This window comes from Sturnira hondurensis, unplaced genomic scaffold (genome assembly GCF_014824575.4).
Source record: "Sturnira hondurensis isolate 20B ecotype Veracruz unplaced genomic scaffold, ASM1482457v3 Scaffold0008196, whole genome shotgun sequence".
In the NCBI taxonomy this organism is placed as follows: Eukaryota; Metazoa; Chordata; class Mammalia; order Chiroptera; family Phyllostomidae; genus Sturnira; species Sturnira hondurensis.
Genome location: NW_028080827.1, coordinates 4,723,868 through 4,750,641, shown reverse-complemented (window position 1 = coordinate 4,750,641; position 26,774 = coordinate 4,723,868). Strand labels below are relative to the sequence as shown.

The window sequence follows — 26,774 nt, the reverse complement described above, 5'->3', positions numbered from 1 at the left end:
TGCTTATTTCTTCTTATGTTCTAAATCATTCATTTGAACCCTGGCTTTATCCCCTCCACTGTTGGCTCTCTGTAGGTTTTTCTTTATTAGTGTAACTTCATTTCTTCCTGGGTCTCTTTATTTTGTTACATACTCAGTGGGCATCCTGATCACCAGTGTTTTGAACTCCACATCTGATAGGTTGTCTATCTCTCTTTCATTTAGGTTTTTTTGTGGAGTTTTGTTCTATTCTTTCATTTGGGCCATTTTCTTTGTCTCCTCAATTTGGTAGCCTCCCTGTGTATTTGCTTCTGTGTGTTAGGTAGAGCTGCTTTGACTGCCTGTCTTAGTAGTGTGGCCTGTTGTAGAAAAGGCACATGTAAATTGTATGGGGTAGAGCCACAAGGGCAGGGCAGCCTGCTTTGTGGCTTTGTAGGGGTGGTCGGGAGGGTTCAGAGAGGGGAGAGTGCTTCTGCCTGGCTTCTGGAGGTTTGCCTAGCACTGGCCCTGTGCAACTGGTGCCCTTCCAGCTGTTGCTGTCATGCTGAATCCCAGTAGGGATGGGTCTGCCTACATTTTAAGTCCATGCAGGCCCTTAAAGCAGAGTCTCCTGAAAATCCGACAGTTTCTTCTACTGCCCCAACCTCTATTGGTTTTTACAGTCAGAAGTTATGGGGCCTTATCTTCCTGGCACTGGGACCCTGGGCTGTGCGTTCTAACCTGGGGCTGGGATCCATTGCTCCCAAGGTATCCCTCCCAATTATCCACCATGCATGAATGTGGGACCACCCCATCTGCTGCCGCCTTTCGCGCCACACGGCATCCCTGCATTTCTCCACCTGTGTCCACCCCTCCTGCTCGTGTGGATGAATGTGGCTTGTTTAAATCCTTGGTGGTTGGACTGCCATACAGCTTGATATTCTGTTCAGAATATACAGCTTGACGGGTCTGGGTGGTGTTTTGAGGCCTAATTGTAATTCTTTCTCTGGTTGCACAAGGAAGCAAAAGTATGTTTAACTGTATATTTCTTGACCAGAAGTTTCCTTAGAGCACATTACTTAAGACCTCCTGGCAGAAGACACAGGAATAAGTAGATGAACTCTAGATTCACCTCTGTTCAGTAGTAACTAGATACATTCTGACATAGAATCAGAATTGCCCTCTGGCTACTGTGTGTCATGTTATTCTGGAACATTCGGCTGTTTTTCATTTCAATTAAGCAAACACTTATGGGCACTTTGTAGTATACCAGGCTACGCTCTGGGGATACCAAGATGAGGAAGAAAAAATTCCTGCTTTTGAGAAGTTCATGGCAGGGCAGCTGAGGGGAAAGAACATAAACATAAGGTCCGTGTTAGAGACATGTCATGTAGAAGCTTAGCTAAGATTTATTTTGCCAAGAAGAGTTGGAGAAAGAATCACAAAGTAAGCCTTGATGAATAATATGTTTGCCTAGGAATGTTAGGACAGGGGAGCCTCGTAGGAGAAAAGTGGGAAATTTCCTAGGAGAGAGAATGGTTTATGCCAAAGCAGAGACTTTAAACTGTGTGGCATTTTTAATAAAGGAAGAATAGATTTGGGTGGTGTGGATGGATGACAGATTGCTTTGGGGAGCCCTCAGGTTATGAATTATTATGTAAGTAGGTTAGAACTATTAGTGGGTTTTTTAAAAATACCGTTAACAATGTTCAAGTGCTTCTTTTTCAAATAATTGCTTAAATTCTGCTTTGTATTTTAAATTACCCTTAATATATTTATTAAAGTTTCAATTTCTCTTTTAAAAAACATCTTAGTTGGCCTTTTACAAATTAGCCCTGGCCAGGTGGCTTAGCTGGTTGGAGCATCATCCTGTACACCAACAGGTCGTGGGTTCAGGCCCTGTCAGTGTGTGTACAGGAGGCAACCAATTAACGTTTCTCTCGCACATCAATGTCTCTCTCTCTCTCTCTAATACCAATAAACATAACCTCAGATAAGAATTATTTTTAAAAGTTTGGTGTTTTTAAGGTTTTATTTATTTATTTTTAGAGAAGGGGAAGGGAGGAAGAAAAAAGAGGAGAAACATCTGTATGCAGGAGAAACATCAATGGGCAGCTCCCTCTCACACACCCCCAACTGGGGACCTGGTCTGCAGCCCAGGCATGTGCCCTGATTGGGATCCAACCAGCAACCCTTTGGTTTGTAGGTCTAGCTCAAGCCACTGAGCCACACCAACCAGGGCTGAAAAAAAAGTTTTAACATTTACAAATTAGGTGTATCTCCTATTCATCTCATATAGGGGAATTCTCTTTAGCAATATTTGTTTAATACTTATATTCTCTATTCTGACTAATGGCACTGTAGTCATTAGAGATAAATGTATTTTCCTTTATCTTGTTCCCATGTGCTGGGTTTTTCCTGTTTTACACTCTCAACATCACTTTCCATCTTCTATATTAATTCTATCCTTCCTTTTCTCCCTATTCTACCACTTGGAATCAGGCCTCCATTATCTGTTGGCCAGACTGTTGTAAGAGTATCCAGTGGGCTGCTTCGTTGCTACCGGAATTCACTTCCTGAAACACAAATGTGGTTATTTCTCTATAAAATCTTTTAACGGCTCTCCATTGATCTAAATTCCTTGCTAGACTTCTATACTCCCGTTGCCCTGTCCTTACTGGTTTATCTCACATCATCTCATTACACAGTTTATGCTTCAGCCCAATTCATGGTTCTTTCAAATATGCAATACTATTTAAAGCTTCTTTGTCTTTGCACACATTGATTGCTATGTTTCAAGTGCCCTCCCTCATCCCTAGCAACTCCTATTCATACCTTTTTTTAATCCTCACCTAAGGTTATGCATATTGATTTTTAGAGAGAGGGGAAGGGAGGAGGATGGAGAGAGACAGACAGACAGACATCTGTGTGCGAGAGAAACATCAATCGCATGTGCCCCAAACAGAGACCTAACCTGCAACCCTGACCAGAATTGAACCCTCAACCTTTCAGTAACTTTCCAGCCAACTGAGCCACACTGGCCAGGGCTCCTACACACATTGTTAGAGCTGGTTCAGGTAAAACTTTTCCTTCCTCTACTTACTTACTCAAGAGTAGTTGGTTACTTCTTTGAGTTGCCACTGTACCTGGTACGTGTCTCTATTATTGCTTTTATTGTTATATTGCTGTTTTGTTTGCATATCTGTCTCAGTCCATGAGTAGCTTTAAGAGAAATAACTTGCATTTTTTGAGCAGTACTTAATTGCTAGTATATACTAAAGATCATTATCATTGAGTATAAATAATAGAAATCTGAACAGAATTAAAGACTTTACAAAATGTCATCAGTTTAAGAATTGTGGTAGTATAATAACTGAAAATAGTTTGCTGGACTACACAGTTTGTATTGATGGTGTGATTCAATGTGCCACCAATAACAGGTTGATAAAGTCAGAGGCTGGATCAAACCATATGAACATGGTTGTTGCAGATCAAAACAATTTGCCCAATTATAAGAAGCCAGTCAGTAACTTATCAGTTGTGCCAGTTCTCATTTATTTATACGTTGAAGTGGTAACATCTAAGAGCTGAATTGCAGTCATGCAAAAAAAATGATATATTCTACTTCTTAATCTATATAATATGAAAAACCAAAAGAATATATTCACAGAATGTTGGAGTAAGTCTTATCTCGATCATTGTGATCTGGGGAGTTGTTATAACGTCTAAACTTTAGAAATATCATTAGTCTAGAGCTAGTCAGGTCCCAGAAGTTTTGGTTGCTAACCTTGTACTGAAGAGGCAGGCACTCGGTGCTTGAATGGCACTCTGGCCGACACAGTGGGCAAAGGTTCTGGTCTTCAGCAGTGGTGCAGTCATCTCACTAACCACTAAGTAATGGATGTTAAGGTTTTTAATTCCTAAAATACAGTTTTCAGTTTCTTTTGTGTTTGCAGCTCCACATCCTACTACCATCATGTGTATCTCTCAACTTCTACTTTCCTCTTCTCATACCCTGGCCTAGTTGCTTTTTTCCTAATCTGTTATGGGATAAGAACACCAAAAATAAGTGAGTTTTGAGCGAGAGTTCAGGTTCTTAGACTTTGAAATAGATGTAAATCAAAAAGTTTTAACTTCCAGGCTCAGAGGTGGACTCTGAAGATTTGGACTGTAGAAAAGTCACCTTCTGGTTGACCTACTTATTGCTGTGTGTTATTGAAACAGTTAACTAGAGAAGAAATGATTTCTAAAGATGTAGAGTAGATTTTATAGCTAATTCTTTTACTACAGGTCTTCCTTGAGGAGGTGACACGCTGTAATGATATGCAGGAGTTAATCAGATTAAAAGAGGTAGAAAGAGGAGGGAATGGCATGTAAACATGGGAAAGAGTTGGTTACTTCTGACGTAAGGCCAGAGTGGTTGCAGCAGAGTGAATGAGGGAAGAGTTTGATAGGAGATGTAGTTGAGTGTATAGTCAGGAGTCGTATTGGTGACAGTTTTTAAACCTGATTTTAAGAGTAATGGAAAACCATTTTTTAGGAGAGGAATAAGATCATTTACATTTTTATGAAGATTATTTTGGCTGCTTAACATGGCAAGATTGAAATTTAAAGGTTAACAGGAGAATGGGAAGGTTGTTGTAGTCTGTGGGGACATGAAAGTGGTGTGGTAGGCAAGAATGGTGGCAAGGGTGGGTAGTGGATAGATGACTATGAAGGTAGAATCGATAAGGACTTTGCGTGTTCCAACAATATCACTGCTTTTATTTCTTTAGTTACCTCCTGTTGTCCAGTTCTGTATCTGCTGTTCTTTTTTCCCTCTGCTATTTTGTTGAGCAGGCAAACTCCCATTTAGCTTTTAAAACTTAGCTCCAGAAGCAACCACTTGATGTACAAGTTGACTTTTCACTATTTATTGCTTTTTAGTTTGATCAGTTTCACTGTAGTCAGACCTAGATTACAGGGTTAAGAAGTGAATGACTGATTATGAAATTATTCACTACCCCAAATCTGATTTCATCTCTTAAGTATTCCAAAGGATTTTCATATGTTAAACATAACTAAATTGCTCTTAAACCTATGAGGGTGAGTGCCAGAGCTTTGGGTCCTTACAGAAAAAAATAATTATCCTCTAGAGGGCGCACATTACAAAGTCACCTTGGTCAGATAAACCTGGTTTTGTAACTGACATCAAGGATGCTCCTCCATCTACTGGTCACAGGAAAAATTCATCTTATGTTTATGTATTTTTCGGCATTTTAATGCCACACTCGGTATATACCGTTTCTTATTCTTGTGCCTTTTGAAACATTACAGAATTTTCCATAAATATCTCTTTTAAAAATCTATTAACTGCATTTGGATTTAGGAATAACTGAACACTGTTCCTTGTCTTTTAGTGTTTACTTCCAAGTACTATTCTTTATTTGTTATAAACTTGCCCTTTGTAATGACTTGTAGCTGAAGAAAATAATTCTGTCTTCCTGAAATAGTAATTTTTGTTATACTAATCTATAAGTATTTTATAATCTCATCATTAAGTTGAATATCTGGGGACTGCTTTATTATTTTTTAAGATTTTATTTATTTTTAGAGAGAGGGGAAGGGAGGGAGGTAGGCAGAGAGACATCAGTGTGTTGATCAGTTGCCTCTTGCACGCCTCCAACTCAGGACCTGGTCCCCAACCCAGTCATGTGCCTAGACTGGCAATCAAACTGGTGACCTTTCATTTCACAGGCCAGTGCTCAGTCTGCTGAGCCACACCAGCCAGGGCTGGGGACTGTTTTTAAACTTACGCTTATACTGCTCCACAAAATAGTTGTTTCATTCCAGTTTTCCTTTCTGCTGTATTATTTAAGTAATAGGAACTAAATTTATGTGATGAAAGTCATAAAATTATATAAATGTGTTTTGTACATATTATGTTTTTTTATAAAAGTAGTTAAAATAATGTCTGCGTAACTGAACAGTTCTTTAAGTAATGTGGGATGTACATAAGGCAGATATTCTTATTAACATGTTTAGCAATAGACTATTCTATCATATACAGATTATCCTAGGTAGTTAGAGTGTGTTAAAATGATAAAATTTAGACTTAGAGAGTAAAGAAAATTTGATTATGGAACTAAAGATGAATGATTGGCACATGGATCTTTATCAGTTTTCATGACTAACAGAAGGTCATTTGACAGGATTGGGAGTCATCAATCAACATCATTTCTTTGCACTTTGTTTTGTGGTAGTTCTGTGGAAATCATACTGTAGTTTTGATATGAAAGAAATTATTATACTTTCCACATGTTTTTTGACTTTCCCCTGATTTTTATTTTACTTTCCATATATTTTTACTTTCCCCTAGTTTCTTAAGTAAGGGTTAAATGTGGCATTTTACCTGTGTATTAAGGGTTGTTTTGTTTTGTATAAATGTATGATTTTTCTATCTTAACAATATTTAGTTTTTACAGTGCAATGTGTGGTTTTCTTTCTTCATTTTAACATCTGTTTTTTCCCAACACATAGGAATACTCTGAAGATAGTAACTCCGAGCCAAATGTGGATTTGGAAAATCAATACTATAATTCCAAAGCATTAAAGGAAGATGACCCAAAAGCAGCATTAAGCAGTTTCCAGAAGGTTCATATTTTTTCTGGTTGATTTTGTGTCTTAAAGTTAATATTTTTAATGATGTCTTAGATCAAATAAGTTCCAAGTGATTTTTTTTCTCAGAAATGTGTACTGGATACTTAGTGATGATCCTATAAAATAAGTTTGCATTATGCAGTACAAGCATGTGTTTCTAAAGGGCTATCCTGCTGTTGTTTTTTTCCCAGTCAAGCTATTATGATTCTGGTAGGGGAACCAAGATGATAGTTAATAGGTATTGTCTCTGCAGTCTTGTTCTTCTTTGAGGGGCAGATTACAAAGATATGGTTTCACTAGTAAATACTGTGATTTCTTGACTATTGATACAATTTTGGATTATTCTCACGAATGGATTATTCAGAGGGAGAAAGCACTTCTGGAACTGTATAATAATCAAGAAGTGGATTTTATATTGTCTTTTGATGAACAACCTTCAAAATAAGCTCACTTATACTTAAGTAAGCATTTAAGACTTGTTTCTTTTTCTAAGCCTTTAAAAATGACATTGAGAAATGAAATTCTTGGGGGAATATTTTTCATGCATATGATATAAAATAAATTTAAAGCTGAGATATTGACTGTCATTAGAAAAAATAACAGTGTTAAGTTAGACTAAGCATTCCTTTTTTTTTTTTTAAGGTTTTGGAACTTGAAGGTGAAAAGGGAGAATGGGGATTTAAAGCACTGAAACAAATGATTAAGATTAACTTCAAGTTGGTAAGATTTGTTTTGAGGGGAATTAAACTAGTAATTTTTAAAATAAGTTCTGTAGGTAAAAACCTTATGCAACAAAATACCATTATATCTACTTCTTTAAAATGACTGTTTATATGTTTTCATATTTAGACTCCTTTTCATTTGTGAGTGCGGTAATACTAAGGAGCATAATGTACAAAGTTTATTTTGTTTTTCAGCAGAAGTTTTTAAGAAAACCTTATTCTTTAGGTACATGGACAGTATTTGGCTACATTATTAATAGAGTAACTTTCCCCAAAACTATTAGTATTCATTTTGAAGTTTTAATATTCTACTTTCTACTATAAAGAGTTCCTCTCCCACTGATTAGGGCCAGAATCTTAGCATCTTTTTTGACTCCTCTCTGTATCTCTCACCCCACAAATAATTCATTGGTAAATATAGGTGGTTTTATGTCTTTTTAAAATGTATCTTATTTTCTTTTTGGTCCCTAACTGGCCTCTTTGCTGTTATTCATGCTACCTGAACACATTCCTATGTAAATGCTTCTACTTGCTATTTTCTCTGCCCCAAATGCTACTTACTGATAATCATATTGTTATTTTTCTCATTTGGTCAAGTCTTTAGTCAAATATCACCATTTATAGGGATGTCCTTCCCCCGATCACCCTATGTAAAATAGCATCCTTTCCATCATTACTTACTGTCATCTTACCCCGCTGTTTTTCTTCTTTGCATGTATCACCATTTGATCTGTTCACTTATTTATTGCCTTTCGGCCACCCTCAATGAGAGCAGGACTTTGTTTTATTTAGTATTATATTCCTAGCACCTGTCATAGTAGCTGGCATTCAGTAGATACTCAAATATTTTGTTGAATGAATTCATATATAAGCCAGCTTTGTCATGGCATTGTACTTTCCTAGATCGCCAGTCTTCAAGAATGCAGAGTAGCCCTAGCAGGTGTAGCTCAGTGGATTGAGCACGGGCCTGTGAATCACACAATCACAGTTCGATTCCCAGTCAGGGCACATGCCTGGGTTGCAGGCCAGTTCCCAGCAGGGGACTCATGAGAGGCAACCATACATTGATATTTCTCTCCTTCTCTCATTCCCTTCCTCTCTAAAGATGAATAAATAAAATTGAGGGGAAAAAAAGAATGCAGAGTAAAAGTGGAGCCAAAAAGAAGCAGTTAGTAGACAAGAGGACTAGGTATAGACTTGCATCTTAGGATCACTAAAGGTAGGGGAACTTTTGAGAAAAAGATAAAAGTGGAACTTAGATTAGCAAGCATAGGTAAGCACTTGGCTTGCTTCTATGACAAGTGGAAGGAGAGCTAATAATCAGTTAGTGCGTTCTTTTTCTTCCCATCTCTGTTTTTGTCATATGCCTCCTCTCTCTCCCTGTTAGCTTCTGTCTTCCATCTGTCAGAAATTGAACCCCCTGAATTGATTAGTGCCTTTATCCAGTTAACTTCACTAATCTTGCATCCTGCTCTTCTTCGTATACCTCACTCTTGTATCCTCACCACCTGCAATAGGAGGGGCCCTTTGTGATATCTATAAAAGCCACCCACAAAATATTTTAGCTTATTTCTTCCCCCCAAAATATCAGGACTATTTAAAACATGTTAAATGTTATTAAGTATATGGTATATCACATTTAAATATACGTAAGGAAGAATATCTGTGTTGCATTTACCATTTCTAGTTCTGCCGCTCTGATATTCTCAGAGACTCTCTGTGTTGCACAAAGTCCCTGTGCTTTCTTTCCGTTTATTGTTTGTGAAAGTATTTACTATATTTAAATTAATAACTTAGACTGTTTTTTTAAAGATTTTTATTTATTTATTTTTAGAGGGGAAGGGAAGGAGAGAAGGACAGAAATACCAATGTATGGTTGCTTCTTGTGGGTCCCCTGCTGGGAACTGGCCTGCAACCCAGGCATGTGCCCTGACTGGGAATCGAACCGTAATCGTGTGGTTCGCAGGCCCACGCTCAATCCACTGAGCTACGCCAGCCAGGGCTTAACTTAGACTATTATTAAAGAAGCATCAGATGTCTCCAAAGATAGAGATTTTAATTAAATAATTATAATGAGATTGGGGGGCCAGGTTTAACTCAAGATTCTATGATTTAAAATGATACTCAGAATCTCTAGAGAAATTATGTTGTTGTAATTACAGAAATCTACTATCTTAATGTACTAAAAATTGTTTTGTTTTTTAACTCGTTTAATCATATGCTGCCCACAGCACTTGATTTTACTGTTTTACCTTGAACCAAGATATGAAGCAAGTAGGGGAAAAGATTATTTTTATTTCATTATTTTGCCTACATTCCTTCTCTATATTTAATTTGTTCTAGCAGTATCTGTGCACACGTTGTGGTTTTCAAGGATAGTTTCAGCTTCCACTCCTGCCCCCTCATTTTCTGTTTGGTTCAGAGCAGGGCCCATGTTGCCCTGTAGGTTTGGGACAGTATAAAATGGGAAGGGTTTGTTATGCACTGCTTTGTGTGTTCACCACTGCAGAAAAAATCAACTTACCTAATCTTTCCTCAATATTTAATTATACTAACAGTTTTATAGTAACATTTTTGAACATTGAACTTCATTCAAAGTCATTATAGCCTAAGAAAATGAATTCAGCAAGATGGAGGCATAGGTAGATACACTTCACTTCCTTGCAAAACCAAAAGAAGGTTAACAGCCGATTTAAAAACAAAAACAACCTGAACTATCAGGAAATTGAACTGTAAAGAAGTATGACAGTCAAGGACTTAAAGAAAAAAACATCCAGACTGGTAGGAGGGGTGGAGACGGGAGGCTGGGCAAAGAAGATGCAAGGCAAGGCAGCGGCTGTTGGACCAGGATATCCCACACTGACTCGGAAATCAGCACCTGAAAGGGCACAATCCATTTGTGGGAAGTGAGGAGTGTTACCGAAAGAAGGGTAAGAGCTGAGCAAGCAGCATTGTTCCCTCTCTGACCCCAACCCCATGTACAGTGCCACGATGCACAAAGTGGGATGCCCTGCCCTGGCGAATACCTGAGGCTCTACCCCTTATAGTGTAACAGGTGCACTGACACAGAGAAATGTGGCCTAAATGAAAGAATAGGTCAGCCCCAGCTAGTATGGCTCAGTGAATTTAGTGCCGGCCTGCAAGCCAAGGGGTTGCTAGTTTGATTTCCAGTCAGGGCACATGTTGGGGTTGCGGGCCAGGTCCCCAGAGGGACATGCAAGGAGAAACCACACATTGATGTTTCTCTCCCTGCCTTTCCCCCTCCCTTCCCCTCTCTAGAAACAATAAAACAATGAACAGACCAAAACTCCAGGAAAAAAACTAAGCATTGAGGAGATAGCCAAGCTATCAGATGCAGAATTCAAAATACTGGTCATCAGGATGCTCAAGAAATGATTGAATATGGGTGTAAAATAGAGGAAGAAGTGAAGGCTATGCAAAATAAAATAAAGAAAAATATACAGGAAATATTGTCATAAAGGGAGGGAACCAGGACTCAAACAGGTTGGAACAGAAGGAAGAAAAAAATATTCAACCAGAACACAATGAAGAAACAAGAATTCAAAAACATTAGGAGAGGCCCTGGCTGGTGTAGCTCAGTGGACTGAGCACCGGCCTGTGAACCAGAGGATCGTGGTTCGATTCCCAGTCAGGGCACATACCTGAGTTGCAGGCCAGTTCCCGGCAGGGGACACACAATACATTGTGTGTTCTCGGCAAAGGCAACCATACATTGATATTTCTCTCCCTCTCTCCTTCCCTTCCCCTCTAAAGATAAATAAATAAAAATGTTTTAAAAAAAAAACATTAGGAGAGGCTTAGAAACCTCTGGGACAACTTTAAATGTTCCAGCATCTGAATCATAGGGGTGCCAGAAGGAGAAGAGGAAAAGCAAGAAATTGAAAACGTAGGTGAAGGAACTAGACATGCAAGTCTAGGAAGCTTAGAGAGTTCCAAAGAAGTTGAATTCAGGGAGAAACACGCCAACACATCTTAATTACATTACCCAACATTAAAGATAAGTAGAGAATCTAAGGATACAGTTACCTACAAAGGAGTTCCCATAAGACTATCAACTGATTTCTCAAAAGAAATTTTGCAGCCAAGAAAGACCTGGAAAGAAGTCTTCAAAAGTCATTGAAAAGCAAGGACCTACAACCTAGATTACTCTATCCAGCAAAGCCATCATTTAGAATGGAAGGGCAGAGAAAGTGCTTCCCAGATAACGTCAAGTTAAAGGAGTCCATCATCATCACCAGCTCCTTATTATATGAAATGTTAAAGGGATTTATCTAAGAAAAAGAAGATCAAAACTATGAACAGTAAAATGACAGCAAACTCACAGCTATCAACAACTGAACCTAAAAAAAAATCAAAAATAAACAAAACAGACAACTAGAACAGGAACAGGATCACAGAAATGGAGATCACATGGAGGGTTATCAGTCAGGATAGGGAGGGGGGAAGATAGGGAAGAGGTACAGGGAATAAGAAGCATAACTGGTAGGTACAAAATAAACAGGGGGAGGTTAAAGATAGTATAGGAAATGGAGAAGCCAAAGAACTTAAATGTATGTACAACCATGGACATAAACTAAGGTGGAGAAATGTTGGAGGGAGTGGGGAGCAGGGCAGAGAGGAGGATAAAGGGGAGATAAAAAGGGGACAACTGTAATAGCATAATGAATAAAATATACTTAAAAAAACAAGTAATCGCTAAAAATTAAAATAAATATTTTGTATTCTGTTTTCAAATTTAAAAAATGAATTCAAAACAACCTTTTTGTTAAACTCCTATTTCACTATCAAGATGTAATCTCAAAATTGGGACAATCATATTTTTTAATTTTTCTTTTTCCACAAGATACATTCTGTAACTTGGGTTTTAGCAGCTTATTGATAGGATGGTACCTATTTTTTTACCCCCATATGCTACTGGCATACTCGGAAACAAAAGTGGTTTGATATATAATGCTAAAGCTTTTTCCATTTTTTCCACCTACCCCTACTACTGTTTTCATTTTTATAATTTAATTCTTGCTTTGAAGGTTTTTAGGGAGTCTCCTTATGTCTTCTTTGCCCCTCATGCTGCTCATCCCAGAGCAGGACACAGTCATAGGCAGGAAAACAACAGTAGCATTAGTTTATTCTCCTCCCTAATAAACATTTTTTTTTACTAGTCAAGAAGAAAAGTATTGTATCTGCCAGTGCTCCATCTCCTTGGTTAAAAGTAGGGAACCCAGTAAAAAGGGGGATTAACAGCAATTGGAGATCATGGGGACAGTAAATGTGAGTTATAAGGTTGTAGTCTTAAATTGGCTTCCATGATATACTTTGAGGAGTGATAGACCCTCCACTAAAGTATTTGTGCTGGAAATTGCACTCGTAGTTGTTTATTTCCTCAGGTCTTTTATATTTCCTGGAATAACCACAGTATTATAAGTAGTGCTGCAAGGAGTCGCAGCATTACTTACATCTCCATTTTAGCAGAGTCTTAAGTGGAAGGCTTTTCTCGATAGTGAGACGAATACCTGGACTTGAAGAGGTTCTTTTACTTTGCATTTTAACAGCCAATAACAGGGAGAAAGAAACATGTAACTGTTGCTAGAAAGCTTTCCAGTGAGGGACAGATCTTCAGAAGAGGACACAGCTGATCCGTGTAGCTGCTGGTGCCCAAGGAATTTAAAAAGTTGGATTTGTTTCTATTTTTCATTTATTAATTCAATAATTTATATTTCTTAAATGTGTTGTGCAGTGTGAGGAACAGTATCTGAAATATTGAAAATCTAAAAGTTACACTTTTGCATAGGCTACTTTCATAAATTTGGCTCATGTTTCAGAGTAACCTAATAATTTCAAATTTAACTGAGGGTGTTTATAGTGTTTCTGTCATAGTTTCTCTACATAAAACTATTATTTTTCAATTATGCTGTAATATATGCTATAATTTTAGTCATGTATGTTTTAGTACATAAATATGTGTACCTAATACGCATTTCCTTCCCTCACAGACAAACTTTCCGGAAATGATGAACAGGTATAAACAACTGTTGACCTATATTCGAAGTGCAGTCACAAGAAATTACTCTGAAAAATCCATTAATTCTATTCTTGATTATATCTCCACTTCTAAACAGGTTAGATTCTGGTTTCCCTTTTGGTACTTATCAGTATGTTTGTTATTTATTTTGAGGGCTTTGTGGGGTTTATTTTGAAGACCTACAAGTTCTATTTAAGCATTTACTCTAGTTATTATTGTGCTTTTAAAATAATGTATATGTTTTCTTAACTACAGTTCTTTCTTAATTAAAAGACATTAATTCTAGCTTAATCTGTTTAAATGGTGTCTTCAGATACTGGTAGAATCTGCACGCAGTTTTTACCGACTTGTATTAGATTCCTGTTAACAGGCACTGTCACGGCTCCTTCTGCTTTCTGTCACCACCTCAGCTAGCCATCCTGAGCTATTTCAGTACTTGACAGTGAATCATAGGTGATCTGTGTGGATTTGATGAGATAAAGATCCGTAAGGGGAGAACCTGTACTAATATAGTCAGTGCCTGGTGTTGCTCATTAAGTATTTGTTAAAAAATTGCTTCTATAAAGAATGGGTGGATGATGGATGATGAGAGGAAGTGCTGATGATAGAGAAACTACAGTGACTGACCATTGGGTGATGTGCCTTCGTTATTCTAGATTTTGGTTATTAAGAAAAGCCGTGATGATTTTATGTTATTGCCGAGATATTTTTAACTGGATTGTTTGTTCATATTCCTTTAAACAACATAGTCCTAAGTTTCAGTTTTTTTGCACTGTGGTATTTGAGCATAAGAGGTATTCTGTGTATCACTTAGTATTTCTTACTTTTTTTTAGTATTTGATACTTTTTATATTCGTAATAAAAATGTTCATCACAGAATCAGCCTCTTTCATTCTATCTTTTCTACTAGATATTTTAATTTCTTGAAGTAATTTACTGTTTTTACTCTATCTAAAATATATGTAATGGAAGTAGAGGAGGATAAACTTAGATGTTTTGTTAGAACATTTGTACTTAATGGCACTAATTCTAGAAGTGTTATATGTCGAGGAGCCTGTCTTAAGTGGGAAAATGTTTTCTTAGTTCTACAGACAAGCATCATCTAAACACTTTTGGTAAACTGTTTATAAATGTTATGCCAGGTGTGGGGAGGGGCGGTATGTCATTATAAAACTTCAAGGTTGTGTGTTGATTCGAGCTGTTGTAAGCTATTTATCTTTTGAAAGTAAGAGGGGATACTCAGTGGGCAGCAATTGACTTACTCAGTAAGCCATCAGTGGCCATGAAAAAATAGACAACTTTACTGAAAGTATCAGACTCTCCCGTTCTTGTAGCCCTCTTACTTTTTGATCCTATTAAGTGGAGATAGTGTTTGCCACATAATACATACCAAGTAAGAGTTAAGTGAGTAAGATAACACTATTAATAATGGTACAACTAGTTCTGTGTATGAGTCATGTACTTTGGTTAAAATATAAAGTGATTTATTAGATTGGAAAGGATAAACCTGTACTATTAGAGCAAATATTAGAGAAAATATTAGGTATTTTCTGGGTTTTATTTTTTAAAACTCACATAAAAATATATCTTGACATTTATCTTTGGTAAATTTGGTCTGTACTGTGTATTTTGTGGACTATTGGCAGACTGGGTAAGATGCAGATGATAGTGTATCTTATGTGTGTTAAAGTTCAAAGATGCACTTTTAGTTTGCTCAAATTAACTTTATTAACAGGTACAAATTTGCTGTTTACAATTATAGAATTCTGATTTTTTATGTCAGATGGATTTACTGCAGGAATTCTATGAAACAACACTGGAAGCTTTAAAAGATGCTAAGAATGATAGACTGTGGTTTAAGACAAACACAAAGGTAACGATTATAATTACTTACATTTGTTTTCTTTTGAAGAGTGGGAGGGTGTCCTTAGTAAACTCTCCTAAAGATGCATCTCTTGTCCTGTTGAAATCTTTTGATTTGTTTGAAATGTTTCTTTCTTTACAGCTTGGAAAACTATATTTAGAACGAGAGGAATATGGAAAGCTTCAAAAAATTTTACGACAGTTACATCAGTCCTGCCAGGTAGCATTCCCTTCATTTTTTATTAACATTCCTTCATATTAAAAAAAGCATAAGAAAACTTTGTGTTTGAAACATCGCTTAGAGGTGTTTTTGTTTAAGCATCATCCCAAAACTAAAATTTGGAAAAGAAGTGACCCAAAAGCTCATTTTTTCCTGAGTCTTACATTTCTTCCTATTCCAAACCTAATTTCAGCCCTTATGTTTGTGGGATGAAGCACAGGTTTTAATAAATGAACAGGCCAGTCATTACTACTTACTAAGAGTAAGCCTTTCATATTTAATTATGCACCCTGTGAAAATCAGAAAAGATATTGTAGACATATGTAATAAAGATACTTTATATTCTGGTTTATAATGTATGAATCCCCCATAACTGTCCAGTAGAAAAGTTCATGTGATACTAGAAATACTCTGTGCTCTCTGACATGGTAGCAATAGCTGCATGCCATTAGGCATTTGAAATGTGGCTGATGTGACAGGAGGTGTTGTTTTCTATTTTATTAATTTAAATTTGACTAGCTATATGGTCTGAACCACGTGCCTCTATAACTTTTAGTTATGGGCTACAATTTTATATTTCCTTTTGTCTTGATCAATGAGTTATTTGATATTAGTTTAAGTTTTATTTAGAAATACTGTTTTAAAAACTTTAAGCTCTTCCGTATAATTAAAAGCCATATAATATTATTTTAATTATACGTATTATTTTTGTGAATGAAGGCAAAGTTGATCAGGAAAGAGTTCTAAATCACTTACAGGTATTTTTATTTACTTGTTCTCATTTTTTAGTTTTGAAAACAAAAATGTTTGCATTTCATAGTAGCTTTGCTTTACAAAGTAGATCAGTCATTTATGAATTGTTTTTTTATCGACACATTCTTAGGAGAGCCTAGTCTGATGCATAAACAACTGTGAGTTCAGTTTCACATGAAATGGAAATGATAGAGTAGCCATAGCTGAATGGAGATGGGTCTTTTAGTGTATTTATAAGGAATATGAAATTTTTGCTTGGTTTATTTTAGTGCATAAGGAAAATGCTGTGTGGATTGTAAATAACGTAGTTGGAGAAATGCGTGATAATCTGAATGTACACATTGTCTTGCAGGTCATATTTTTTACTCTGTTGTGATTCATTAGTGAATAACAGAAGTTTTAAGTTGGAAGACCAAAATAAATAATACTGGGTTGGCCATAAAGTCCATTTAGTTTTTTCCATAAATGACCTATTTTTCATTTTCACCAGTAGCTATTGATTTACAAATCTTGAGTATGTTGGCTATCTCCTATGTGGTGTAATGTTGATTGCTCTCCATTAATGGCTTGATTTGATCGCTATCAACTTCAGTTGGTCTACCCTACTGTGCAGCATAGACCAGCAAGAAATCTCCAGCACGAAATGTCGTACACCACTTTTGACATGCTAGATAGTCACATAGCACCTTGTCCATACACTGTACACATCTTTTTTACATTTTGTATTTTTACCTTTCTTGAAATAATAAAGCCAAAAAGTTGCATATTTTCTTCAATATTAAAATGGCTATGCAAAAATTCATCAATTTGGTAAGGTTTTTTTTTTTGTTAATGCACACTGATGTGACAGTTGTCACAATACAGTCTAACGAAACTGTTTCACATGAAGCTAAAGACAACTAAGTGCTATTAGAGCCATCTCAGGGGAAAAAACAAACTTTCTGCCCAACCCAATAAATTTTGGCTTTGTGTAAGTTGGTGTTTGATGTTTATGATTGTCTGACTGTCGAACATACACTATTTTTCATGGCCTGCATTTTGGGGTTCGGGGTCTTCTTTTAGAGTTGAACTCAAATGTCACCACTCTTACTACTCCTTTGACATCTCCCAGAAGAGTTAGTCCCTTTCTCTTCCATTCTTCTGGGTACCTGAGTCATGCTTAAACCAGAATTGCTATCATTTATAATGTAATTTATTTATCTCTTGGCAGATTAATCTACTAAACTGTGAATGTTTTTAGGCCAGGTACATTGGCTCATTTAACTTTTCCCCCAAGGTAGACCCAGTGCCCTGCACAAAGAGGGCACTCAGAGCGTGTTTTTCATTGAATCAGTGGGTCTAACATCATGAAGATTTCAGAAAGACCATAAATAACCTCCTAGCTAAAAACCAACATAACATTTTATACATAGTAATGTACCGCTGGCCACTTTAAAAAAAAAAGATTTTATTTATTTATTTTTAGAGAGAAGGGAAAGGAGGGAGAAAGAGGGAGAGAAACATCAGTGTTCAAGACGTACATCAGTTGGTTGCCTCTTGCACACCCCCAACTGGGGACCTGGCCCGCAATCCAGGCATGTTCCCTGACTGGGAATTGAACCAGCAGCCTTTTGGTTTGCAGGCCAGCACTCAAGCCACTGAGCTACACCAGCCAGGGTGGCCACTTTTTTCTTACTAAACGACTAGAAAGTACAAAAAATGTGTGGCTTCCTTTTTGGCCATTAAAGGTAGTGTTTTTAGGACTCTAGGTCCCAGTTAAAATTTTTAGTTCATTTTCACAGAGAATTGTAAACTTTTACAAATACTTATAAATATAAGGTTTTTGGGCTCACTCAAATAAAAATTACTAAGCTGACTCTGACTGATGTTTATTATTTCTTTTCCTAGACTGATGATGGAGAAGATGATCTGAAAAAGGGTACACAGTTATTAGAAATATATGCTTTGGAAATTCAAATGTACACAGCACAGAAAAATAACAAAAAACTTAAAGCACTCTATGAACAGTCACTTCACATCAAGTCTGCCATCCCTCATCCACTGATCATGGGCGTCATCAGAGGCAAGTGGTTTGGAAGGGTGGGCATGTCATGGGAGATATCAAGGTATCATTGCAAATAACTGAATGACTCTGAAAGTTATTTCTGTTTTAATGAAAGTAATACAGAAGGTAGTGAAATCAATGAAATAATAACAGTCTTAGAAAGAAATTAGGATGAACTTTTGTCCTGGAAAGTTTATATCAGTAAAGATATTAATATAAAATTTATCATCGTAAGTTCAATTCTAGAATTATGATGTGTATAAAATTACTTTCTACTTCAATTGAGAAGACAGTCTTGCAAATGCTTGCTTGACTGATATTTAATGAAAAGTTTGCTTTTTAGAGTTCAAGTGTGTACCCTGGGGCTAGTACTGTTCTTGTTTCAGAATTAAAAGACTGGAAACCATTGAAATAGTTTTTATTCAATTTCTAATAAGTGCTCAGTGCTGTTATGACTGAACTGTAAATGTCCTCTCCTGTTTCATTCTTTACAGAATGTGGTGGTAAAATGCACTTGAGAGAAGGCGAATTTGAAAAGGCACACACTGATTTTTTTGAAGCCTTCAAGAATTATGATGAATCAGGAAGTCCAAGGCGAACTACTTGCTTAAAATATTTGGTCTTAGCAAATATGCTAATGAAATCGGGAATAAATCCATTTGATTCACAGGAGGTATGTGTGTTAACTTATCAGTTGTCTTTCTGGAAATAAACTTTGTACATATATATAGTTAATTCTTTTTTACTGTATTTAGGCCAAACCATACAAAAATGATCCAGAAATTCTTGCAATGACGAATTTAGTAAGGTAAGATTTTATATTTCAATTAAGGTAAATTTTTTTAAAACAGTGAATAAAGGGGAGGAAGAGGAGAGAACTTTTCAGAATTCAGTTAATTCTGAACAATTACTTTTGTATTTTGGTTTGAAATTCGCCAAAGCTTATGAAATTTTTATGTTCTGAAGTCATTTATTATTCTGTTTCTGTTAGGCATGAGATTTTGTAAACTATTTGCTGCTTTTCTCGCCTATATGTATGCTATTTTTTTCAGTAGAAACTGATGGTAGATGTTTTAAAACAATTTCACAATGTTGACTGATTCTACCTGCCTTAATACCAAATGAAGTTAAGAATTGGTCCACATAAGTCAAGAATTTTCATTGAGACAAATATTACTTTTTCACTTGACAAGATAAGTAAATCATTTTAAAAAAACTTTACCTCACGTAATTTTTCTGAGGTGAGGAAGAGAGGAGTCATACTGGTAAGATACCTAAAGATTTATTAATAGCTTCTATGGAAATAGACATGACTAATGATGTTTAACAACTGAAAACCCAAGCATAATTAATACTGAAATTACAGAAATTAGAAACCTAGCAAAAGCCTAGAAAAGCCTATTTTTACCAAAGAAATTAGTGAGCAAAAATAATTTCTCTCTATGCCAGGAATAAATGGAGCCCAAGTACTAATGGCCTTTCTTTGTAGAAAAATATAAGAAACTTACTAGGTTTCAAATTCTTTGTTTTAGATTATATGGCTTAGTTTACTAAGGCATGGAGAATGAAGTCAGGGATATAAGGCAGAGGGGATTTGCAGATATATGTAGGTAATTTAGATGACTAGACATTCTCTTAATGGCCTTTTTCATTAAAAAAAAAATGACCGTTAGACTATAAATTCGGTCACCTGCAAATAAATTTTATATACTTGGAAAAAACTATTCCATGATATTGTTTAAATTCTTACGTAAAATGTTCTTATTTACTTTCTTTTTACTTGTCAGTGCTTTTTATAAGTTACTAGGTTTTCTTTTTTAGGGAAACCTTAACTTTAGCTGTAAAAATAATGACTTTTTTTAAGATTGTATTTTTAGAGAGGGGAAGGGAGGGAGAAAAATGTGTGGTTGCCTCTCACGCACCCCCTACTGGGGGCCTGGCCTGCAACCCAGGCATGTGCCCTGACTGGGATCAAATGGCGACCCTTCTGGTTCATAGGCCAGCACTTAATCCAGTGAGCCACACCAGCCAGGGCATATTTTAAGGGAACCAAGAATGGTTAAGGGATAAAACCCTAGATTTTTAAATTGTAACATTAAAAAAATTAATTTCTTTAATTGTGTATTTCTTTAGTCTATTTTAATAAATAGTTATTAAGTTGATTTTGTTGTAAAAGGAAATTTCTCCATCTTTGTTTCAAATAGTTTATTCCATCTACATTTGGTCATAATAAAACTAAGAGGTGATTTTGTTAGAAATTAATTAACCTTATAATACTTTTAAAAAATTGTTCTTAAAGTCCAGTTGCTAATACAACAGTTAAAACTTTTAAAACTCTTAAAGAAATATTGAGGGAAAATTTTGCCCTACCTTAATATTTTTTATCTAAAATAAATTGGTTAAATCTATTAAAATGAACTAAAAACTGATTTATTAGACCTTTATAAAGCAATAGCTCTATTTGTACTTTTACTATATCTTACAATTTACTTCAGTAAAGCTTCTATTTTGGAACTTGGGAACTTATTTTAATGGTAAATTTTGAATTATTCAAGTGGCCTATAGTGTCCCACATTTTGCATAAGATTTTTTTTAAGCCACATAAATAGTAGAAGAGTATCTCTTGGTTAGAACATAACATGTGTAAGTGTTTTCACTTCTTGAATATATCCTCCTGTAGTATATTACAATGATATACTTGAAGTAGGTGAGAAAGTAATGCTTCCTAATTTTATCTTCCTAGTCAGTTGCCAGCAGACTAGAGGAAAATAATTCCTGTTGAAGCACTTGAATCACCTGCCCCTAACATGAAGTTACATTGCGACCCAAGAGATGGAAGCACAGCAGAGGGCGTGCAGAATGGCTGATGATATGTCTTACATATAAAGCAGACAGTGGTGCCATATCCAGAAGGTTGGCTCCTTCCTTCTCAGCACCTTTAGCAGTTCCCATAGTGCCTCACCGAATTATTTCAGGACTAGATAGTAGAGTCCTCAGAGAATCACAAATATAAATCAGCCTTTGGCCTTCTGCAGCAGGTCCATCACTGTCTACTTTGTGAGTGTGTTCCATTTGGCACTAATGATCCGCCACTGATACAGTTTTTTGCTGTGTAGCTGAGTGAAAAGTTCAGCTAAAGAATTGGGAATCCAGTGATCCCTTTGGGAAGTTTCAGCAGTTGCTGGTAGCTTTCTAGAAGAAAAAAATTAGGAAGCTGCCTTTCTGAATAAGCTTCAGAAAGATACACTGTCATATTTGAAAGACAAGGCCAAACTCCTCCATACAGTAGTATGCATGAAACTTGGTTTCTTGGGTATTAAATGCATAATATAATTTGAAAGTATTGAACAGTCACTGAACTACTGTCATTTTCTGACAATACCAAGATTTTGAGAAGATTTAAATTAGCTATATATAAACATAATCCCAAAAGATTATCTCATCTATCTTGTAAAAAACCAAAGCATTCAAACATTCATTTTATTTGCAGAAGGATGTGTGTATGTGTGTGTTTAACTCTGATTCCTATGACCAGAACTATATGATTTAGGTTTTTACGTAAAAAAAAAAAATGAAAAATGGACTTTAAATATATGGCCGTTTAATGTTTGACAGTATATGCTTTTCTTTTTCTGTTAGTGCCTATCAGAATAACGACATCACTGAATTTGAAAAGATTCTGAAAACAAATCACAGCAACATTATGGATGACCCTTTCATAAGGGAACACATCGAAGGTATATTCTTTGGACTACCTCATTTCTGTCACTTTTTCACTGTCTGGACAGTGCTGCTTAACGGAGCTCAGTAGAACTACGCTGTATCTCTTCTCTTTATTGCACAGTGGAGCAGTGTTTGTAAATATTGTCATTGGATAGGATACTCCCTAAAATTATAAAGGTGTTCTAAGGAAATCATTACCCAGTTTCATGTTATTAACATAATCAGATACGTACATGATGACCATTTCATATAAGAATGGACATCATTGGCTGTCCCTTTCACCTTTTTTCCCTAACTTCTTGTTGCATGATTTTTACTGATGCTTAAGTTCAAAGTTAATTTTTAAGAAATATTTTTGACAAGTAACAAAACCTTTGAAAACAGCCTGCTGTAGATAATACTGAGATGCTTTTACTTAGAAAGGTAGACTAACATTGTAACTGTAAGTATATGAGATTTTTACTAAGTTCTGTTGGACTCACAGAAACACAAAAACATTCCTGTGTTCTGGGACCTTTTTTGTACCTCCAGTGTTCCCACCTGTTACAGAGGTATTTGAGGGTTTTTAAATGACCATTTGAAACTACTTATTTAAATTCTTGAAAATTCCAGATGCATCAGGAAAATCTGAAGACTACTTTGGAAGTAATGTTTTTTATTCCCCTCCTTCTTTTTCTCTTTCATTCAACAGATGTTTTTAAAGTTCTTCTGTGAACCTAGGATGATACTCTACTTACTGAATCTAGAGAAATGTAGAAGCCTTATGCATGAACTTCAATCTAGTCTTTCTGGAAAAGACACTTGAATGTGAAGAAACTGGGGAAAATTATAAAATCTCTTTTTAAAATATACTCTTAAGTTTTATGAGAGAGCATAAAGAACTTGGCTGGTGTAAATCAGCGCTTCTTAAAGATGTTAACTATAGAGGAAACAGTGAGCCATGCAGTTTTGTTGAGAATCCAGGGAGATATTTTAGGGAGATATAACACATGAGCAAAATTAGGAAGGTGGTAACACAAAAAATTATGGGAGAAGCCTCTGATTATACTGTGCATCTATTGGACCCAAATATCCTTAGATCCAAATACTTTATGCCCTTTCCAGACAGAAGGATACAGTTTGAAAAGATAAGTGATACAGTTAATATGATTTAAAAGCATATGATGATTCATAAAGATGTACAAACCATTAAATTCAAATGTATTATCTTAATTTTTGTCTTTTTTTCAGAGCTTTTGCGAAACATCAGAACACAAGTGCTCATAAAATTAATTAAGCCTTACACAAGAATACATATTCCTTTTATTTCTAAGGTACTTATTATATTCATAGATTTTAATATTTATAATTTGTAGTTCATAATTATAATTTATAATTTGTAAAAGCAGTATACCTGTCTTCCATTTAAAAGAGTAATTGCAACTTGATAACTTCTGGTAGCATTACATTTCTTAAACACAGCATAAGTTAAAAACTTTGCTTTTAATGTGCATTTTTTTGTGTTTTCTTGGTCTGAATTGAGTTAACAGAAGAGAGAAATAAAGATTATGAAATTTTAAAGATTTCCTAAGCCTCAGAGAATATTGTAGAAGAGAGGGAGGCTAAAGAATATAATTAATGAAGACTTAACCCCAAGCAATAATGAAATTGTTTTAAGAGAATACTTTAAGTATTGCAAAGTTAAATTTTATCATACCTGTGTTCTCAGAAATATTTTGAAGTGATAATGAAATTTGTTATTTAAAATCAGAATAATTGTTTATATAAAACTTTGATTTTTTAAAAAAGTTAATTAGAATTATAATGAGTCTTTTGTCTTAGGAGTTAAACATAGATGTAGCTGACGTGGAGAGCTTGCTGGTGCAGTGCATATTGGATAAGTAAGTATTTAGCTATTTTTTATCACAAAGTGTTTAGGACCATAAAGCTTGAATAATGATGGCAAGGATAGCAGGTGAATTCTGAAATTTTTTATTAAGAGCACCCTTTGGCTCTAACTTTATGTTAAAAGAGATACATATGTATATGTGATGTTTTTTTAATAAATGAATGGGGATGTTAAGCACATGGTCTCTGAAAAAGTTCTAACTGGTTTTTTAGAAGGATTTCTCATTCAGTATTATGACCTATATACAGCTAGAGAATTATTTAACAAGTAGCATTTTTTTCTGTAGAAGGTATGGTATTATCATACCTTCTACCATAAGTAGTTTTGAACTTATCTTTTTTAAAAGCAGTATGTTGTTTAAAGCTTCACAAAATACATTTCCTCTTGATTGATTGGTAAGTCTATGCCTGTTGGTTCTTTTAGTGAAATGGATGACAGGTAGCTGAAATCTGCTTTTTTTCTGTAGTTTGAATAAGGTCATTAATGTTATAATTAATCCTGAACTCAGTCATTTAATGTAGGCAACAGTTTCTTTCTTTGGCATTCATTGATGTTGTGAATGTTGATGCAGTATTAGTCTAGCAGATATGCTTAGTGAAAACAGTTTGTGGATACATCTTCTTTTATTTATTTCCAGCACTATTCATGGCCGAATTGATCAAGTCAATCAACTCCTTGAACTGGATCATCAGAAGAGGGGTGGTGCCCGATATACTGCACTAGATAAATGGACCAACCAACTAAATTCTCTCAACCAGGCTGTAGTCAGTAAACTGGCTTAACTGAGAACAAGCTTTTACAGACATACTTAAGGCAACAGTGCAGAGATGTAATTCTTAAAAGAACTGGGAATGGCAAAACTACTGTCGGTTGATGTGTCCTGAAAATTATTGGAGTAAATGGCAGAAGTGCTTTTTTTGATCAACTGGTTTGTGTTTTGCTGCTGCATTTATCCCAAGAAAAACAGCTTTAATCTCCAGAAGAAAACCAAAATGCCATGGGATTTATGCTGTATTGACATCTTGCCCTAAACATACAACATCATAGTAATTTGTCATGGGCAACATGACCAGAGAGAAGATTTTTGTCATGATTTTAAATACACTGACACGCTACTGTTGGTTAAATTTAAACATGTTTTACCTACAGAAAGTCTCTCACAAATAACCTGCAATAACTTGAAATGCATACCCTTTTGAACACTTCCTTTTCTCATGTATAAATTAAAATGTTTGCTGCATTTTTCAAAATGTCAGTTCTCCACAAATGTGTCCGTATATTTCTGTACCTGCAGTGTAGTAAAGGTTTAGAGGAAACCCCATAATTATAGTGGCATACTGTCACTTAGGTTTCAAGCAGCAAAATAAACAGTGCAGCTCAGAAATTGTAGTTTGGTTCTTGATGTGTTTTTATTATACTTGGGGTTTTTGTTTTGTTTTTTAGTACCTTAGAACTTTCAGATTTTATCTTTAGTTAACAAGTTTTAAAAGCCTGGGAGCAAGTAAGTTAGTTAATTGCTTTCAAGTTTTTAAAATAAGTCTTTATTGATAAAGTAAAACTAGTTTCTAACAAAACACTTCCATATTACTTTTAACCTTGATGCTTTAAAGGAATAAATTTGTCTTTGGAATAATAATTCTTTTTAAAATAATAAATTCTAACTCTGAGAATGTTCACTTTAAACAAATATGCCAGAACATAGACAGCTAAATGAATGTTACACTGCATAGTGATTATGCTGGAAAATTATTTTCTAATTCCAGCAATTTACCATTGCTCAAAATCTTAGGTTTTGCTCTTTTAGAATTGCATTCATAGCTAATTGAAGTCACACAAACTATTAACTTTATGGTTACACATTGTTTTAAAAGAAAAGTATTCCCAAGCTTGATTGTCTTACAGTTACTATTATTTGGCACCAAATGACTTTTAACAATTTACAGAAAAATAAATCCATCTTTGAGGTAATCACATGAAGTATACAGCTGGCTTTGGAAGCAATCCCAAAAGAGTTTTTAAAGGTATTTTGAGCAGTGGTAGCATAGTTAATGAACTGTGTGTGGCCTTCCAAGGTGACTACCTTAAAGGAGACACAGTTCATTTGAATGTATTTGTTTCGTTTAAAAGAAAAAGTTCACATTATTTTATAGTGTCAAAAGGAAGAACTAAGATTAAGATAATTTCTTGGGTTTTTCTATTGCTTGTTATTATGTAAAAATAAGGTGAGTGGCAGTTCAGAAGGAAGACTGTTTGTTGTAACTGAAGAATGACAACCAAGAGTTTTTGATCATTAAATCAAATTTTATAAAGTGGAAGGAGCATGGACTTAAAACAAGGCATGCTTATTCGGTTTTGTCAAAATTTTACGAAAATATGTGATATATATTTATACTAAAACTATATAATCCTTAGATTTAGGAAAGCAATCAGTTAATGTCTTCAGATTAAAGCAGTATTAAATAACAGGTACAAGTTGGAAATTGTAGAAAACAAAAGACAAAATGTCTTTGGTAGGGAATAAAAAAGTTTAAGATACAAAATTATGTGTATTTTCTTCTCTTTTACATAAATAATTTGTGAAAAGTGCTAAATTCTTTTGCAGGAGTGATAATAATTAAGATTTCTTATTTTAGTATAATTTGGAGACCCTTTGTTACCCAAATAAAAATGACAATTTCTGTGTCTGTATTCAAACGTATATGTGGTAACTCTGGGGAAGAATCCCTGCTTAACCCTGCTCAACTCTGAGTTGTTAGAATTACAATTCAAACATTTTAAATGACATGATTTTCTAACTGCATATCTAACAATGCCCAGTTTCCCTGTGAAATCTTTGCATTGTTCAGCAGTGAATTTTCCCTGTTTCTAGAGGGAAAATATACTTGTTATTCATTAGGGAATTGGGCTAAATGTATAACATTCAG

The 26,774-nt window shown here is 35.3% G+C and overlaps 1 protein-coding gene across 2 annotated transcripts in view; it reads left to right on the top strand.

The window, feature by feature from the left end:
* Nucleotides 1–25,995, top strand: part of COPS2 (COP9 signalosome subunit 2) — a 35,519-nt gene extending 9,524 nt beyond the window's left edge. Inside the window, exons 2-13 of one of the 2 annotated variants that reach the window (XM_037054598.1) lie at nucleotides 6,478–6,591; nucleotides 7,240–7,317; nucleotides 13,331–13,456; nucleotides 15,122–15,232; nucleotides 15,365–15,442; nucleotides 18,083–18,257; nucleotides 18,734–18,912; nucleotides 18,995–19,047; nucleotides 21,879–21,976; nucleotides 23,193–23,275; nucleotides 23,784–23,842; nucleotides 24,488–25,995. In XM_037054598.1, coding sequence (XP_036910493.1) covers nucleotides 6,478–6,591; nucleotides 7,240–7,317; nucleotides 13,331–13,456; nucleotides 15,122–15,232; nucleotides 15,365–15,442; nucleotides 18,083–18,257; nucleotides 18,734–18,912; nucleotides 18,995–19,047; nucleotides 21,879–21,976; nucleotides 23,193–23,275; nucleotides 23,784–23,842; nucleotides 24,488–24,632 — 1,299 coding nt within the window. In that variant the 3' untranslated portion in view covers nucleotides 24,633–25,995. The remainder of the gene's footprint in view (nucleotides 1–6,477; nucleotides 6,592–7,239; nucleotides 7,318–13,330; nucleotides 13,457–15,121; nucleotides 15,233–15,364; nucleotides 15,443–18,082; nucleotides 18,258–18,733; nucleotides 18,913–18,994; nucleotides 19,048–21,878; nucleotides 21,977–23,192; nucleotides 23,276–23,783; nucleotides 23,843–24,487) is intronic. The other variant, XM_037054597.1, reaches the window with a different exon arrangement.
* The last annotated feature ends 779 nt before the right edge of the window (nucleotides 25,996–26,774 follow it).